The sequence below is a fragment of the Bombina bombina genome, chromosome 7, assembly GCF_027579735.1.
Source record: "Bombina bombina isolate aBomBom1 chromosome 7, aBomBom1.pri, whole genome shotgun sequence".
Taxonomy (NCBI): Eukaryota; Metazoa; Chordata; class Amphibia; order Anura; family Bombinatoridae; genus Bombina; species Bombina bombina.
This window is the reverse complement of record NC_069505.1, coordinates 228,951,082-228,966,580: the sequence shown is the minus strand read 5'-3', so window position 1 is coordinate 228,966,580 and position 15,499 is coordinate 228,951,082. Positions and strand designations below refer to the sequence as shown.

General features: G+C 34.7%; 1 protein-coding gene across 1 annotated transcript in view; it reads right to left on the bottom strand.

The window, feature by feature from the left end:
- Window positions 1-15,499, bottom strand: part of NUCB2 (nucleobindin 2) — a 250,840-nt gene that overhangs the window by 113,497 nt on the left and 121,844 nt on the right. Inside the window, exon 7 of the mRNA XM_053720637.1 lies at window positions 8,294-8,384. Coding sequence (XP_053576612.1) covers window positions 8,294-8,384 — 91 coding nt within the window. The remainder of the gene's footprint in view (window positions 1-8,293; window positions 8,385-15,499) is intronic.

Below are 15,499 nucleotides of genomic sequence, written 5' to 3'. Positions count from 1 at the left end.
CAATGAGAAGGAGGTAGTCAGCTTGTTTAGATTGGTTTCAAAGTGCCAGCAGCAGATATCATCCAAAGTTAAAACAGCCTCCTTGCCCATTCCTCTTTTGCTTACTTATATATGTTTTCAATCATTGATGACATCATGTGGGTGGCACTACGGGAGCTGACCTTCCCATTGGTTATCTGGGAAGTCTAAATCGGATTGGCCCTTGGAAATTTCATTTTTAACAGCCAGAAAGAACCTTCTGGCTGTAGTTCTCGCAACATAACACCAGGTGGCAGCATTACAAACAGACAGTACAAAAACAATGCAGCATGACAATACATACAAATTCATTTAACCAACATTTTTAGCCAGTGAAATATTTCTTTAAACTATGTAATAACTGCCATAATTTCTTGTATTAATCTCTCCCAATATTAATTATAGGTGAAGCGGCATCAGATTAATTTCCTGATCGTTTTGATATGAAATGTCATGTTTTATATTATTAACATTGTATTTTATTAAAGCAATTTAACACTGCTAATTATTAGCTTAAAATGCATTATAATTTTATCAGTATTCTGGCATTTCTTTGCAAATAACAGCTTATTTTTATATCTCCAGATTGGTAGTATTTAAAACTCCTGATATACTGCATTCACCCAGATGTAGTATGTAACATTTCTGTGTATTTCTTCCTGAATACATAAATCCTGTTTATGTAGATCTGCTTTCAAAATATGTATGTCTTGTATTTATTTCCCTAGTATATTTTATTTGAAATCTAACTACAGTTGCTTTGAAATCATAATGTAAGCCATGTGTCTTCTCTATGTTATTCTAACCCCAGACACAATGTCTGTGTCACGTGTATTCTGATGTTATCAGCCACGCACTTAACAGGCAGCTGTCAATTTTCAGCTCCTTTGAAGAATGTTTGTATCTCTCACATTTCTTCAGACGGATCGGCATTTCCCTTGGAGGAAATTGATATATGGGCCTGTATCCTGTTCTCTGTTAAAATTACTTCCCCAACATTCCTCTAAGTGATTGTATTAAATTGGGCAGGCCAAATGTCATAGAGTCATACAACTCTGCATATAATCAAATGAGCATGGTCACTGAGTCAGTTCCTTTTGGAAAATGTCTGTGTGCTCACACCGCAGGGGTCGTGCTTCAAAAGGCTATGCTGATTTCCAATCCTGATGAATGTGTATTCACCCAGCTCTCATCTTGTAGGGGGTTTTGAGTTAAATCCTGACATCAGAATTTCTATTTTACAGCACATCTGATAAAATAGACGGCTTCATATATATACACACATCCTTTTTATATTATTTCATTTACGTATATATATTAGTATATATATATATATATATATATATATATATATATATATATATATATTATGTCATTTACCTTTACCCTGACAATCTGTGGAGGTTTTTCCTGTTTCAGATCGCATGTGTGACATATCTCAGGAATGGGAGAAGCCGGTGTTCCTTTTAATGTATCTCCTGTGTTTAAAAAGATGTTTCCTGTGGCTGATTCAGTGTGAGATCTATGGCGCACACTTTTCCTAGAGTCGAGGGCGCTATATCTACCTTAGCCAAGAGAACTACTATTCCTCTCAAGGATAGTTCCTCTTTTAGAGACCCTATGGATAAGAAACTGGAGGGTTATCAGTTGCTAGTATTGCAACAGTTGCTGGTGCAGCCTCTTATTGGTGTGACTCTTTGTCTGATCTAATTTCAGAGGAGACTACTATAGAGGAGATCCAGGATAGGATCAAGGCTCTAAAGCAGGCTAATACTTTTATCTGTGATGCCAGTATGCCAAGATTTCTAGTTTTGTGATACTAGCCCGCAGAGCCTTTTGGTTTAAGTCTTGGTCTGCAGATGTGACTTCCAAATCCAAGCTTCTGTCTCTACATTTTAAGGGTAAGACTTTATTTGGTCCTGGTCTGGCAGAGATAATTTCCACAGTTAATAGTGGAAAGGGAGTTTTTTTACTACAGGATAAGAAGAATAGACTCAAGGGTCGTCAGACTTCTAATTTTCATTTATTTTGTAACTTCAAGGGACAGAGATCTTCCTCTTCTTCTAAATCTGAGCAAGTCAAGACTTATTGGAGAGCTAGCCAGCCCTGGAACAAGGGTAAGCAATCCAGAAAGCCTTCTGATCCAGTTCTAGTTCAGGTAGGGGGCAGGCTTTGCTTTTTTCAGCGGGCTTGTATTCTCAACATTCCAGATCCTCGGGCAGTGGATGTAGTCTCCAAGGGATACAGGATAGGATTCAAGTCTTGTCCCCACTAGGGATAGATTCCTATTATTAAGATTATCTGTAAACCAAGTAAAAGGAGAGACCTTCTTAAACTGCAAAAGGGATTTGTCTTCTCGGGGAGTGATTAACCCAGTTCCTCTAGTAGAACAGGGTCAGGGATTTTATTCAAATCTTTTGTAGTTCCCACAAAGGAGGGAAATTTTCGTCCCATTCTAGACTTAAAGACTCTCAACGAGTTTCTCAAGGTTCCGTCCTTCAAAATGTCGACTATTTGTTCTATTCTCTCTATAGTTCAGGAGGGTCAGTTTATGACCACTATAGAACTAAAGGATTTGTATCTTCATGTGCCTATTCACAGGAAACATTTCAAGTTGTAGCCCTGCCTTTCAGCCTCGCCACTGCTCCTCAAATCTTTACGAAGGTTCTAGGGGCTCTTTTGGCTGTGACCAGATCTCTAGGGATTGCGGTCGCTCCTTACCTGGACGATATATTGATCCAGGTGCCATCTTTTCAGTTAGCAAGAACCCATACATATTCTCTGTTAGCTATTCTCCGCTCTCACGGGTGGAAGGTAAATCTAGGGAAAAGTTCCTTGGTGCCAAGTACCAGGGTATGTTTTCTGGGGACAATCATAGACTCAGTATCTATGAACATTTGACGAAGGTCAAAAAACTCAAGCTTCTGGAGGCCTGTCGTTCTTTTCAGTCCTCTCTTCGTCCATCGGTGGCTGTATGCATGGAAGTAATTGATCTCATAGTGGCATCCATGGACATTATTCCGTTTGCTTCCATCTGAGACCGCTAAAGTTATGTATGCTCAATCAATAGAATGGAGACCACTCAGATCTCTCTCAGAGGATAGTTTTACACTCTCAGACAAGGATGTCTCTGTCTTGGTGGATCTCCCAGGACCATTTGTCTCAGGGCACTTGTTTCCTTAGACCTTCTTGGGAGATTGTGACCACGGATTTGGGGGTCCTTAAGAGCTCAGGGACTTTGGACTCAGGAGGAGTCTGCACTCCCTATAAATATCCTAGAATTGAAAGTAATTCTCAATACTCTATCAGTTTGGCCTTAACTGAGTTTAGTCCGGTATATCAGATTTCAATCGGACATCATCACTTCGTTGGCGTATATCAACCACCAAGGAAGAACTCAGAGCTTGTTAGCTATGAAGGAGGTGACTTGCATTCTTCAGTGGGCAGAGTCTCACAATTGTCATCTCTCTGCCATTCATATCCCAGGGGTGGACAACTGGGAAGCAGATTACCTGAGCAGGCAGACATTTCATGCAGGGGAATGGGCTCTCCATCTGGAAATTTTCTCAATGTTAAACCTTTTCTGTGAAAGTTATTGAGACTATGATTCAGGCTCATAAGCCTGTTACTCGCAAAATTTATTATTAAAAGGCATGGCGTAAATACCTTAATTTGGTGCGGATCTAGGGGTTTTTCAGGTGAGAATTCCCCATATTCTATCCTTTCTTCAGGAGAGCCTGGAGAAGGGTTTTTCAATCAGTACCCTAAAGGGTCAGATTTCGGCTCTGTCAATTCTTCTGCAGAAGTGTCTGGCAATTTTGACAGTTGTTCAATCTTTTGTCCAGGCTTTGGTTAGAATCAATCAATTAGATTTGCTCCTCATTGGAGTCTTAATCTGATTCTCAAAGCTCTGCAACAGGCTCATTTGAGCCTTTGCATTCTGTTTATATTAAGTTATTGTCCTGGAAGGTTTTGTTTCTGCTGGCAATTTCCTCTGCCCGTAGAGTTTCTGAGTTTTTGGCTCTACAGCGTGATTCTCCTTATCTTATTCTTCATGCGGATAAGGCAGTTCTCCGTACTAAATTAGGATTTCTACCTAAGGTGGTCTCGGAACGCAATATTAACCAAGAAATTGTTATTCCTTCATTTTGTCCTAATCCTTCTTCTAAGAAGGAGCGGTTATTGGACAATCTGGATATTGTGCGTGCTTTAAGGTTCTATTTACAGGCTATGAAAGCTTTTCATCAATCTTCTGCTCTTTTTGTTTTCTTTTCTGGTAAATTGAGAAGTCAGAAGGCCACTTCTTCTACTCTCTCCTTCTGGTTGAGAAGTTCACCACGTATATATACGTCTTTGCTTCAGAAAGCTCCAGCACTCTCGGCTGTTAAGTTACAGCCAAGAGCAGGAGCTCCTGAAGCTCCAGGCATCTGCCGCATATGGAGCACGATCGATGCTACGGCTCAATATGAGGGCAGATGCCTGGTCTTTACAGACTGTGAAACTGTGTGCGTCACCGTCTGTAACAATCTTCTGTTGGTGCCGGAATGAGGTGTGAGCGGAAGGTGGGTGGGCAGAAGGGCGGCCTAGCAGGAGAGGCGGGAGTGAGAGGGAGTGGGAGGGGCCCTACGCTACAGAAAAAAATTAAAAGGGACACGTTGGGATGGGGCAGCTACACTACAGAAAAGGGAATCTGGGGTGTGGGGGACCCTAACTAAAGATCGTGAGTGGGGGGGACACTACGTTATAGAAAATATGCAAAAAATAACCAAAAATTTTAATAAAAAAAAAAAAAAAAAAAGAAGCAGTTTATAGGTACTGGCAGACAGCTGCCAGTACCTAAGATGGCAGGTAATACTTAGAGGGGGGAGGTTTAGAGAGCTGTTTTGGAGTGGGGGATCAGGGAGGTTGACGGGTAAGGGGGGATTCTACACTGCAGAAAATATAAAAATTAAAAATATATATTTTATAAAAAAAAAAAATCCTTTTCATACTGGTAGACTGTCTGCCAGTACCTCAGATGGGAGTTACCAGTGGGGGTGGGGGAGAGAAAAGATCTGTTTGGGAGGGATCAGGGGGTGGAAAGTGTCAGGTGGGAGGCTAATATCTACAATAAAGCTAAAATGAACCTTTTAAGGTACTTAATTAACCCATTCACTGCCAGGAATAATAGAAGTGTGGTGTGCAGCTGCAATTAGCAGCCTTCTAATTACCAAAAAGCAATGGCAAAGCCATATATGTCTGCAATTTCTGAACAAAGGGGATCCCAGAGAAACATTTACAAACATTTGTGCCATGATTGCACAAGCAGCATGTAAATAATTTCTGTGAGAAACCCAAAGTTTGTGAAAAAAGTACTAATATTTTTATTTGATCGCATTTGGCAGTGAAATGGTGGCATGAAATATACCAAAATAGGCCTAGATCAATACCTTGGGTTGTCTACTTAATATATATATATATCCCCTTGAGTGCCAACGACGGCTCAGAGACGTTGCTAGCACTAGGCCGCCCTTCTGCTAGCAATCGCCTAACCTTTCCAATGGTATGAGTCTTGGGGATCTGGGGGGGGGGGGTAGTCAAAACTTTTTTTTGTTAAAAATAGTAAAAATCAGAAAAATATTAAATCCAGCATAGCACTCAAAGGGTTAAATATATATACATATACACAGATTTGAAAGGTAAATAAAAAAAACAAGGCTCTATTTCTGTTTAAATGGAGTGATAGCAAAACATGCTAAAAATGCTCTGGTATTTTGGGCAAGTTTTTGTCTGAAAGTCCCGGTAGTGAAAGGGTTAAAGTCTTGATACTTTGAAAACTCTAAAAAGTCTTACGCCTAGATTTAGAGTTTTGTCGGTAAAGATCCGCGTAGCTAACGCTGCTTTTTTTTCCAGCGCACCCTTAAGACAACGCTGGTATTTAGAGTTCTCTGAAGGGCTGCGTTAGGCTCCAAAAAGGGAGCGTACAGGCATATTTACCGCCACTTCAACCCTCAATACCAGCGTTGCTTACGGTAGCGGCAAGCTGGAAAAACGTGCTTGTTAAGTTCCCAACGCAGCCCCATTGTTTCCTATGGGGAAACACTCTCTAAGTCTGCACCTAACACCCTAACATGTACCCCGAGTCTAAACACCCCTAACCTTACAGTTATTAACCCCTAATCTGCCGCCCCCGCTATCGCTGACACCTGCATTACACAATTAACCCCTAATCTGCCGCTCCGTACACCGCCGCAACCTACATTATCCCTATGTACCCCTAATCTGCTGCCCCCAACATCGCCGACACCTACATAATATTTATTAACCCCTAATCTGCCCCCCCAACGTCGCCGCTACCTTACCTACACTTATTAACCCCTAATCTGCCGACCGGACCTCGCAGCTACTCTAATAAAGTTATTAACCCCTAAGCCGCCGCACTCCTGCCTCACAAACCCTATAATAAATAGTATTAACCCCTAATCTACCCTCCCTAACATCGCCGCCACCTAACTTCAAGTATTAACCCCTAATCTGCCTACCGGACTTCGCCGTTACTCTAATAAATGTATTAACCCCTAAAGCTAACCCGTCCCTAACCCTAACACCCCCCTAAGTTAAATATAATTTTAATCTAACGAAATAAATTAAATATTATTAACTAAAGTATTTCTATTTAGAACTAAATACTTACCTGTAAAATAAACCCTAATATAGCTACAATATAACGAATAATTATATTGTAGCTATTTTAGGATTTATATTTATTTTACAGGCAACTTTGTATTTATTTTAACTAGGTACAATAGCTATTAAATAGTTATTAACTATTTAATAGCTACCTAGTTAAAATAATTACAAAATTACCTGTAAAATAAATCCTAACCTAAGTTACAATTAAACCTAACACTACACTATCAATAAATTAATTAAATAAATTACCTACAATTACATACAATTAAATAAACTAAACTAAATTACAAAAAATAAAAAAAGATTAAAAGAATATTAGGCTAATTACACCTACTCTAAGCCCCCTAATAAAATAAAAAAGCCCCCCAAAATAATAAAGGTCCCTACCCTATTCTAAATTAAAAAGTAACCAGCTCTTTTACCAGCCCTTAAAATGGCTTTTTGCGGGGCATGCCCCTAAGTAATCAGCTCTTTTGCCTGTAAAAAAAAAAATAACAACCGCCCCCAACATTAAAACCCACCACCCACATACCCCTACTCTAACCCAAACCCCCCTTAAATAAACCTAACACTACCCCCTGAAGATCTCCCTACCTTGAGTCGTCTTCACCCAACCGGGCACCGATGGACCAAAAGAGGACATCCGTAGCGGCAGAAGTCTTCATCCTATCCGGGTAGAAGAGGACATCCGGACCGGCAGAAATCTTCATCCAAGCGGCATCTTTTATCTTCATCCATTCGACGTGGAGCGGCTGCATCTTCAAGACCTCCGGCGCGAAACATCCTCTTCCTTCCGACGACTACCGATGAATGAAGGTTCCTTTAAGTGACGTCATCCAAGATGGCGTCCCTCAAATTCCGATTGGCTGATAGGATTCTATCAGCCAATTGGAATTAAGGTAGGAAAAATCTGATTGGCTGCTTGGATCAGCCAATCAGATTGAGCTTGCATTCTATTGGCTGTTCCGATCAGATTAGGGGTTAATAAGTGTAGGTAGGTAGCGGCAACGTTGGGGGGGCAGATTAGGGGTTAATAAATATTATGTAGGTGTCGGCGATGTTAGGGGCAGCAGATTAGGGGTTCATAGGGATAATGTAGGTGGTGGCGATGTGCGGTCGGCAGATTAGGAGTTAAAAAAATTATTATAGTGGCGGCGATGTGAGGGGACCTCGGTTTATGGGTGTTAGTGTACTTTAGAGCACAGTAGTTAAGAGCTTTATAAACCAGCGTTAGCCCAGAAAGCTCTTAACTACTACTGACTACTACTGACTTTTTTCTGCGGCTGGAGTCTTGTCGGTAGAGGGTCTACTGCTCACTTCAGCCAAGACTCTAAATACCGGCGTTAGGAAGATCCCATTGAAAAGATAGGATATGCAATTGGCGTAAGGGGATCTGCGGTATGGAAAAGTCGTGGCTTGAAAGTGAGCGTTAGACCCTTTCCTGGCTGACTCTAAATACCAGCGGGCGGACAAAAGCAGCGTTAGGAGCCCTTAACGCTGCTTTTGACGGCTAACGCAGAACTCTAAATCTAGGCGTTAACATTTTGCTCTTAAAAAAAATAAAAAAAAAATAGAAAAGGCAAAAGCTATATTAGTTTCTTACCGTGCAACTTAAAAAATGTTTTTGGATCAAAATCAGATGGATCTAATCTGTCAGTCTCTTCCCAAACTTCTTTCAGCTGGTCTTTACTTCCCTGTTAAATGATTAAATATTATTATTGAGATTTCTACATAAAGATAGAATGTAAAAACCTTTAGAATGGGCTACAATCAAATCTCTATAATATCAGTGCAGATCTTTGGAGTTTGATTTGATAACACACAAGGCAGATATTGGAAGCAGAGATATTTAACGGGCCATTTACATGTAATATGTATGAAGTGTAGGAATTTAAATTAAAACTACACAGAAAAATGATAAAGGACCTCTACTATGTAATGAAAGAGTGTTGGAAAGTAATCTGGCATCATTTATATGTACAAAGTAATTTAGCCCTGAACAATTTATGTACACAAAGGAAAGTAATTTTTCCTAAATATTATGTCAATTAGGTTTTTTTTTTTTAAGAACAAGATATTTTACAAAATACAAAACAGTCTCTTAAATTAATTTGAAAAGTATAATTTCCATAGTCTTAAAAAAAAACATGCAATAAAAACAGCTTTATATGTAGTTAAGACATTGGTAAATGCTATTAATATGCAAGTGTGTGTGTTTTACACAAGAGGAACATTATTCCTGTTTATACAAACAACCACATATTTTATAGATATTATAATGTGTACAAGTGGTTTACTTAACAAAATGTGGCACTTTTCAATTGTAAAATATTTATGGTTTTACATTAGAATGCTACTGATGTTTCCCAATAGTCCAGTATAAGTAGAAACATTAAAGCAACATAAACCCTTTATTTTAAAAACCACAGCAGAGCATTACATTAGCATTTAGTAAAAATGATTTTGTTAAGTGGTTGAATGATGCAGACACAACCTAGCGGCATTAAACAGTAAGAGCCAGATTATGAGGGGAACGCTTATTAATGTTCCCGCTCAAGCATTAAAGGGACACGAAACCCAATTTTTTTTCTTTAATGATTCAGATAGAGCAGCAATTTTAAGCAACTTTCTAATTTACTCCTATTATCAATTTTTCTTCCATCTCTTGCTATCTTTATTTAAAAAGCAGTAAGCTTAGGAGCCAGCAAATTTTAGTTTCAGCACCCTGGATAGCGCTTGCTTATTGGTGGCTACATTTAGCCACCAAAAAGCAAACGTAACCCAGGTTCTGAAACAAAAATGGGCCGGCTCCTAAGCTTTACATTTCTGCTTTTTTTTAAATAAAGATAGCAAGAGAACAAAGAAAAATTGAGAATAGGAGTAAATTACAAAGTTGCTTAAAATTGCTGCTCTATCTGAATCATTAAAGAAAAAAAATTGGGTTTAGTGTCCCTTTAACTGTGATGGAAATTTGTTTTTGCGCTTGTCGGGTTGCGCTGGTATTATGAGTTGAGATGTCATCATAACCCAACGAGCGCAAAAAGCGGAACTTAGAATATTGCGTGCGCATTCACGTATTCCCACATAGAAATCAATAAAGCAAAAAAAGTGGGGGTGAAAAACACCCTACTCGCGAACAAAAGTGATCACATATTCTCAAGTGCGCTAACCAGACATGAAAATATGAATATGTCACATTCCAATGTTCTTCACATACAGGAATATGTTAAATATATTCATAAATACATATTGTACAAAAAACCCTCAGATATAAAAAGAAATATGTATCTATACACGATTATATATAGGTTTGAATATATACAGATCTATATTAGAATATCTATTTAGAAATACATCCTATATTATAAAAGACAAGAGTTTGTCTGAAGCCGTCATGCGCAGTTCAGACAAACTCTTGCAGCTGATCGAGGACCCGGCAGCACAGCTGATCAGTGAAACAGAGCAGCGCGAGGACCGGCAAGTGAAGGCGCACGAGAGAGACAGAGAGAGACAGAGAGAGACAGAGAGAGACAGACAGAGAGAGAGACAGAGACAGAGAGAGAGAGAGAGAGAGAGAGAGAGAATATGAATATTAAATATAACACAACACGGCCCGTGTGAACGGGCTTTAGGACTAGTAGAACATATTCCCCTATGTGCAGAATTGGAATTGGAAATATTTACAGTAAATACACAGTATAGCACTTTCATAAATATGAATGTTACGTAAAGTCAAAATGAAACTTGCAGGATTCAGACATAGCAGGTCATTTTAAGACACTTTTAAAGTCACTTCTATTTTGAAATGTGCTTTGTTCTCTTGCACACACTTATCCTACACTAGTGGGAGCTAGCTGCTGATTGGTGCTGCACACATTTGTCCCTTGTGATTGGCAAACTAGATTTGTTCAGCTAGCTGCCAATAGTGCATTGCTGTTCCTTCAGCAAAGGATAACAAGAGAATGAAGCAAATTTGATAATAGAAGTAAATTAGAAAGTAGTTTAAAATTGTATTTTCTTTCCAAATCATGAGCAAAAATTTTGGGGTTTCCTGTCCCTTTACCTGTAAATGGCTCCAACGCACTTATTTAAATGTCTATATATGTATACATATGTATTTGTGTTTTCAAAATACTTCTTATCAGAGAGTGTTATTATGTGTGTAACTGTACTGTGTAATATATATTTATTATATAGTGTTGTGTGTAACTGTACTGTGTAATATATATTTATTATATAGTGTTATGTGTGTAACTGTACTGTGTAATGTATATTTATTACATAGTGTTATTATGTGTGTAACTGTACTGTGTAATGTATATTTATTATATAGTGTTATGTGTGTAACTGTTCTGTGTAATGTATATTTATTATATAGTGTTATGTGTGTAACTGTACTGTGTAACGTATATTTATTAGATAGCATTATTATGTGTGTAACTGTACTGTGTAATGTATATTTATTACATAGTGTTATTATGTGTGTAACTGTACTGTGTAATGTATATTTATTATATAGTGTTATGTGTGTAACTGTACTGTGTAATGTATATTTATTATATAGTGTTATTATGTGTGTAACTTTACTGTGTAATGTATATTTATTACATAGTGTTATGTGTGTAACTGTACTGTGTAATGTATATTTATTATATAGTGTTATGTGTGTAACTTTACTGTGTAATGTATATTTATTACATAGTGTTATTATGTGTGTAACTGTACTGTGTAATGTATATTTATTAGATGGTGTTATGTGTGTAACTGTACTATGTAATGTATATTTATTATATAGTGTTATTATGTGTGTAACTTTACTGTGTAATATATATTTATTAGATAGTGTTGTGTGTAACTGTACTGTGTAATGTATATTTATTAGATGGTGTTATTATAAGTGTAACTGTACTGTGTAATGTATATTTATTATATAGTGTTATGTGTGTAACTGTACTGTATAATGTATATTTATTAGATAGTGTTATTATGTGTGTAACTGTACTTTGTAATGTATATTTATTAGATAGTGTTATTATGTGTGTAACTGTACTATGTAATGTATATTTATTAGATAGTGTTATGTGTGTAACTGTACTGTGTAATGTATATTTATTAGCTAGTGTTATTATGTGTGTAACTGTACTGTGTAATGTATATTTATTAGATAGTATTATTATGCGTGTAACTGTACTGTGTAATGTATATTTATTAGCTAGTGGTATTATGAGTGTAACTGTACTGTGTAATGTATATTTATTAGATAGTATTATTATGTGTGTAACTGTACTGTGTAATGTATTTTTATTAGATGGTGTTATTATAAGTGTAACTGTACTGTGTAATGTATATTTATTATATAGTGTTATGTGTGTAACTGTACTGTTTAATGTATATTTATTAGATAGCATTATTATGTGTGTAACTGTACTGTGTAATGTATATTTATTAGATAGTGTTATTATGTGTGTAACTGTACTGTGTAATGTATATTTTTTTATATAGTGTTAATATGTGTGTAACTGTACTGCATAATGTATATTTATTAGATAGTGTTATTATGTGTGTAACTGTACTGTGTAATGTATATTTATTATATAGTGTTATTATGTGTGTAACTGTACTGTGTAATGTATATTTATTATATAGTGTTATTATGTGTGTAACTGTACTGTGTAATGTATATTTATTAGATAGTGTTATTATAAGTGTAACTGTACTATGTAATGTATATTTATTATATAGTGTTATTATGTGTGTAACTGTACTGTGTAATGTATATTTATTATATAGTGTTATTATGTGTGTAACTGTACTGTATAATGTATATTTATTAGATAGTGTTATGTGTGTAACTGTACTGTGTAATGTATTTTTATTAGATGGTGTTATTATAAGTGTAACTGTACTGTGTAATGTATATTTATTATATAGTGTTATGTGTGTAACTGTACTGTTTAATGTATATTTATTAGATAGCATTATTATGTGTGTAACTGTACTGTGTAATGTATATTTATTAGATAGTGTTATTATGTGTGTAACTGTACTGTGTAATGTATATTTTTTTATATAGTGTTAATATGTGTGTAACTGTACTGCATAATGTATATTTATTAGATAGTGTTATTATGTGTGTAACTGTACTGTGTAATGTATATTTATTATATAGTGTTATTATGTGTGTAACTGTACTGTGTAATGTATATTTATTATATAGTGTTATTATGTGTGTAACTGTACTGTGTAATGTATATTTATTAGATAGTGTTATTATAAGTGTAACTGTACTATGTAATGTATATTTATTATATAGTGTTATTATGTGTGTAACTGTACTGTGTAATGTATATTTATTATATAGTGTTATTATGTGTGTAACTGTACTGTATAATGTATATTTATTAGATAGTGTTATGTGTGTAACTGTACTGTGTAATGTATATTTATTAGATAGTGTTATTATGTGTGTAACTGTACTGTGTAATGTATATTTATTATATAGTGTTATTATGTGTGTAACTGTACTGTATAATGTATATTTATTAGATAGTGTTATTATGTGTGTAACTGTACTTTGTAATGTATATTTATTAGATAGTGTTATGTGTGTAACTGTACTATGAAATGTATATTTATTAGATAGTGTTATGTGTGTAACTGTACTGTGTAATGTATATTTATTAGCTAGTGTTATTATGTGTGTAACTGTACTGTGTAATGTATATTTATTAGATAGTCTTATTATGTGTGTAACTGTACTATGTAATGTATATTTATTAGATAGTATTATTATGTGTGTAACTATACTGTGTAATGTATATTTATTAGATAGTATTATTATGTGTGTAACTGTACTCTGTAATGTATTTTTATTAGATGGTGTTATTATAAGTGTAACTGTACTGTGTAATGAATATTTATTATATAGTGTTATGTGTGTAACTGTACTGTTTAATGTATATTTATTAGATAGCATTATTATGTGTGTAACTGTACTGTGTAATGTATCTTTATTAGTGTTATTATAAGTGTAACTGTACTGTGTAACGTATATTTATTATATAGTGTTATTATGTGTGTAACTGTACTGTGTAATGTATATTTATTAGATAGTGTTATTATAAGTGTAACTGTACTATGTAATGTATATTTATTAGATAGTGTTATTAGGTGTGTAACTGTGCTGGGTAATGTATATTTATTAGATGGTGTTATGTGTGTAACTGTACTGTGTAATGTATATTTATTAGATGGTGTTATTATGTGTGTAACTGTACTGTGTAATGTATATTTATTAGATAGTATTATGTGTGTAACTGTACTGTGTATTGTATTTTTATTAGATGGTGTTATTATAAGTGTAACTGTACTGTGTAATGTATTTTTATTATATAGTGTTGTGTGTAACTGTACTGTTTAATGCATATTTATTAGATAGTATTTTTATGTGTGTAACTGTACTGTGTAATGTATATTTATTATATAGTGTTATTATAAGTGTAACTGTACTGTGCAATGTATATTTATTATATAGTGTTATTATAAGCGTAACTGTACTGTGTAATGTATTTTATTAGATAGTGTTATGTGTGTAACTGTACTGTGTAATGTATTTTTATTAGATGGTGTTATTATGAGTGTAACTGTACTGTCTAATGTATATTTATTATATAGTGTTATTAGGTGTGTAACTGTACTGTGTAATGTATATTTATTAGACAGTGTTATTTGTGTAACTGTACTGTGTAATGTATATTTATTAGATGGTATTAGGTGTGTAACTGTACTGTGTAATGTATATTTATTAGATAGTATTATTATGCGTGTAACTGTACTGTGTAATGTATATTTATTAGCTAGTGGTATTATGAGTGTAACTGTACTGTGTAATGTATATTTATTAGATAGTATTATTATGTGTGTAACTGTACTGTGTAATGTATTTTTATTAGATGGTGTTATTATAAGTGTAACTGTACTGTGTAATGTATATTTATTATATAGTGTTATGTGTGTAACTGTACTGTTTAATGTATATTTATTAGATAGCATTATTATGTGTGTAACTGTACTGTGTAATGTATATTTTTTTATATAGTGTTAATATGTGTGTAACTGTACTGCATAATGTATATTTATTAGATAGTGTTATTATGTGTGTAACTGTACTGTGTAATGTATATTTATTATATAGTGTTATTATGTGTGTAACTGTACTGTGTAATGTATATTTATTATATAGTGTTATTATGTGTGTAACTGTACTGTGTAATGTATATTTATTAGATAGTGTTATTATAAGTGTAACTGTACTATGTAATGTATATTTATTATATAGTGTTATTATGTGTGTAACTGTACTGTGTAATGTATATTTATTATATAGTGTTATTATATGTGTAACTGTACTGTATAATGTATATTTATTAGATAGTGTTATTATGTGTGTAACTGTACTGTGTAATGTATATTTATTAGATAGTGTTATTATGTGTGTAACTGTACTGTGTAATGTATATTTATTATATAGTGTTATTATGTGTGTAACTGTACTGTATAATGTATATTTATTAGATAGTGTTATTATGTGTGTAACTGTACTTTGTAATGTATATTTATTAGATAGTGTTATGTGTGTAACTGTACTATGAAATGTATATTTATTAGATAGTGTTATGTGTGTAACTGTACTGTGTAATGTATATTTATTAGCTAGTGTTATTATGTGTGTAACTGTACTGTGTAATGTATATTTATTAGATAGTCTTATTATGTGTGTAACTGTACTATGTAATGTATATTTATTAGA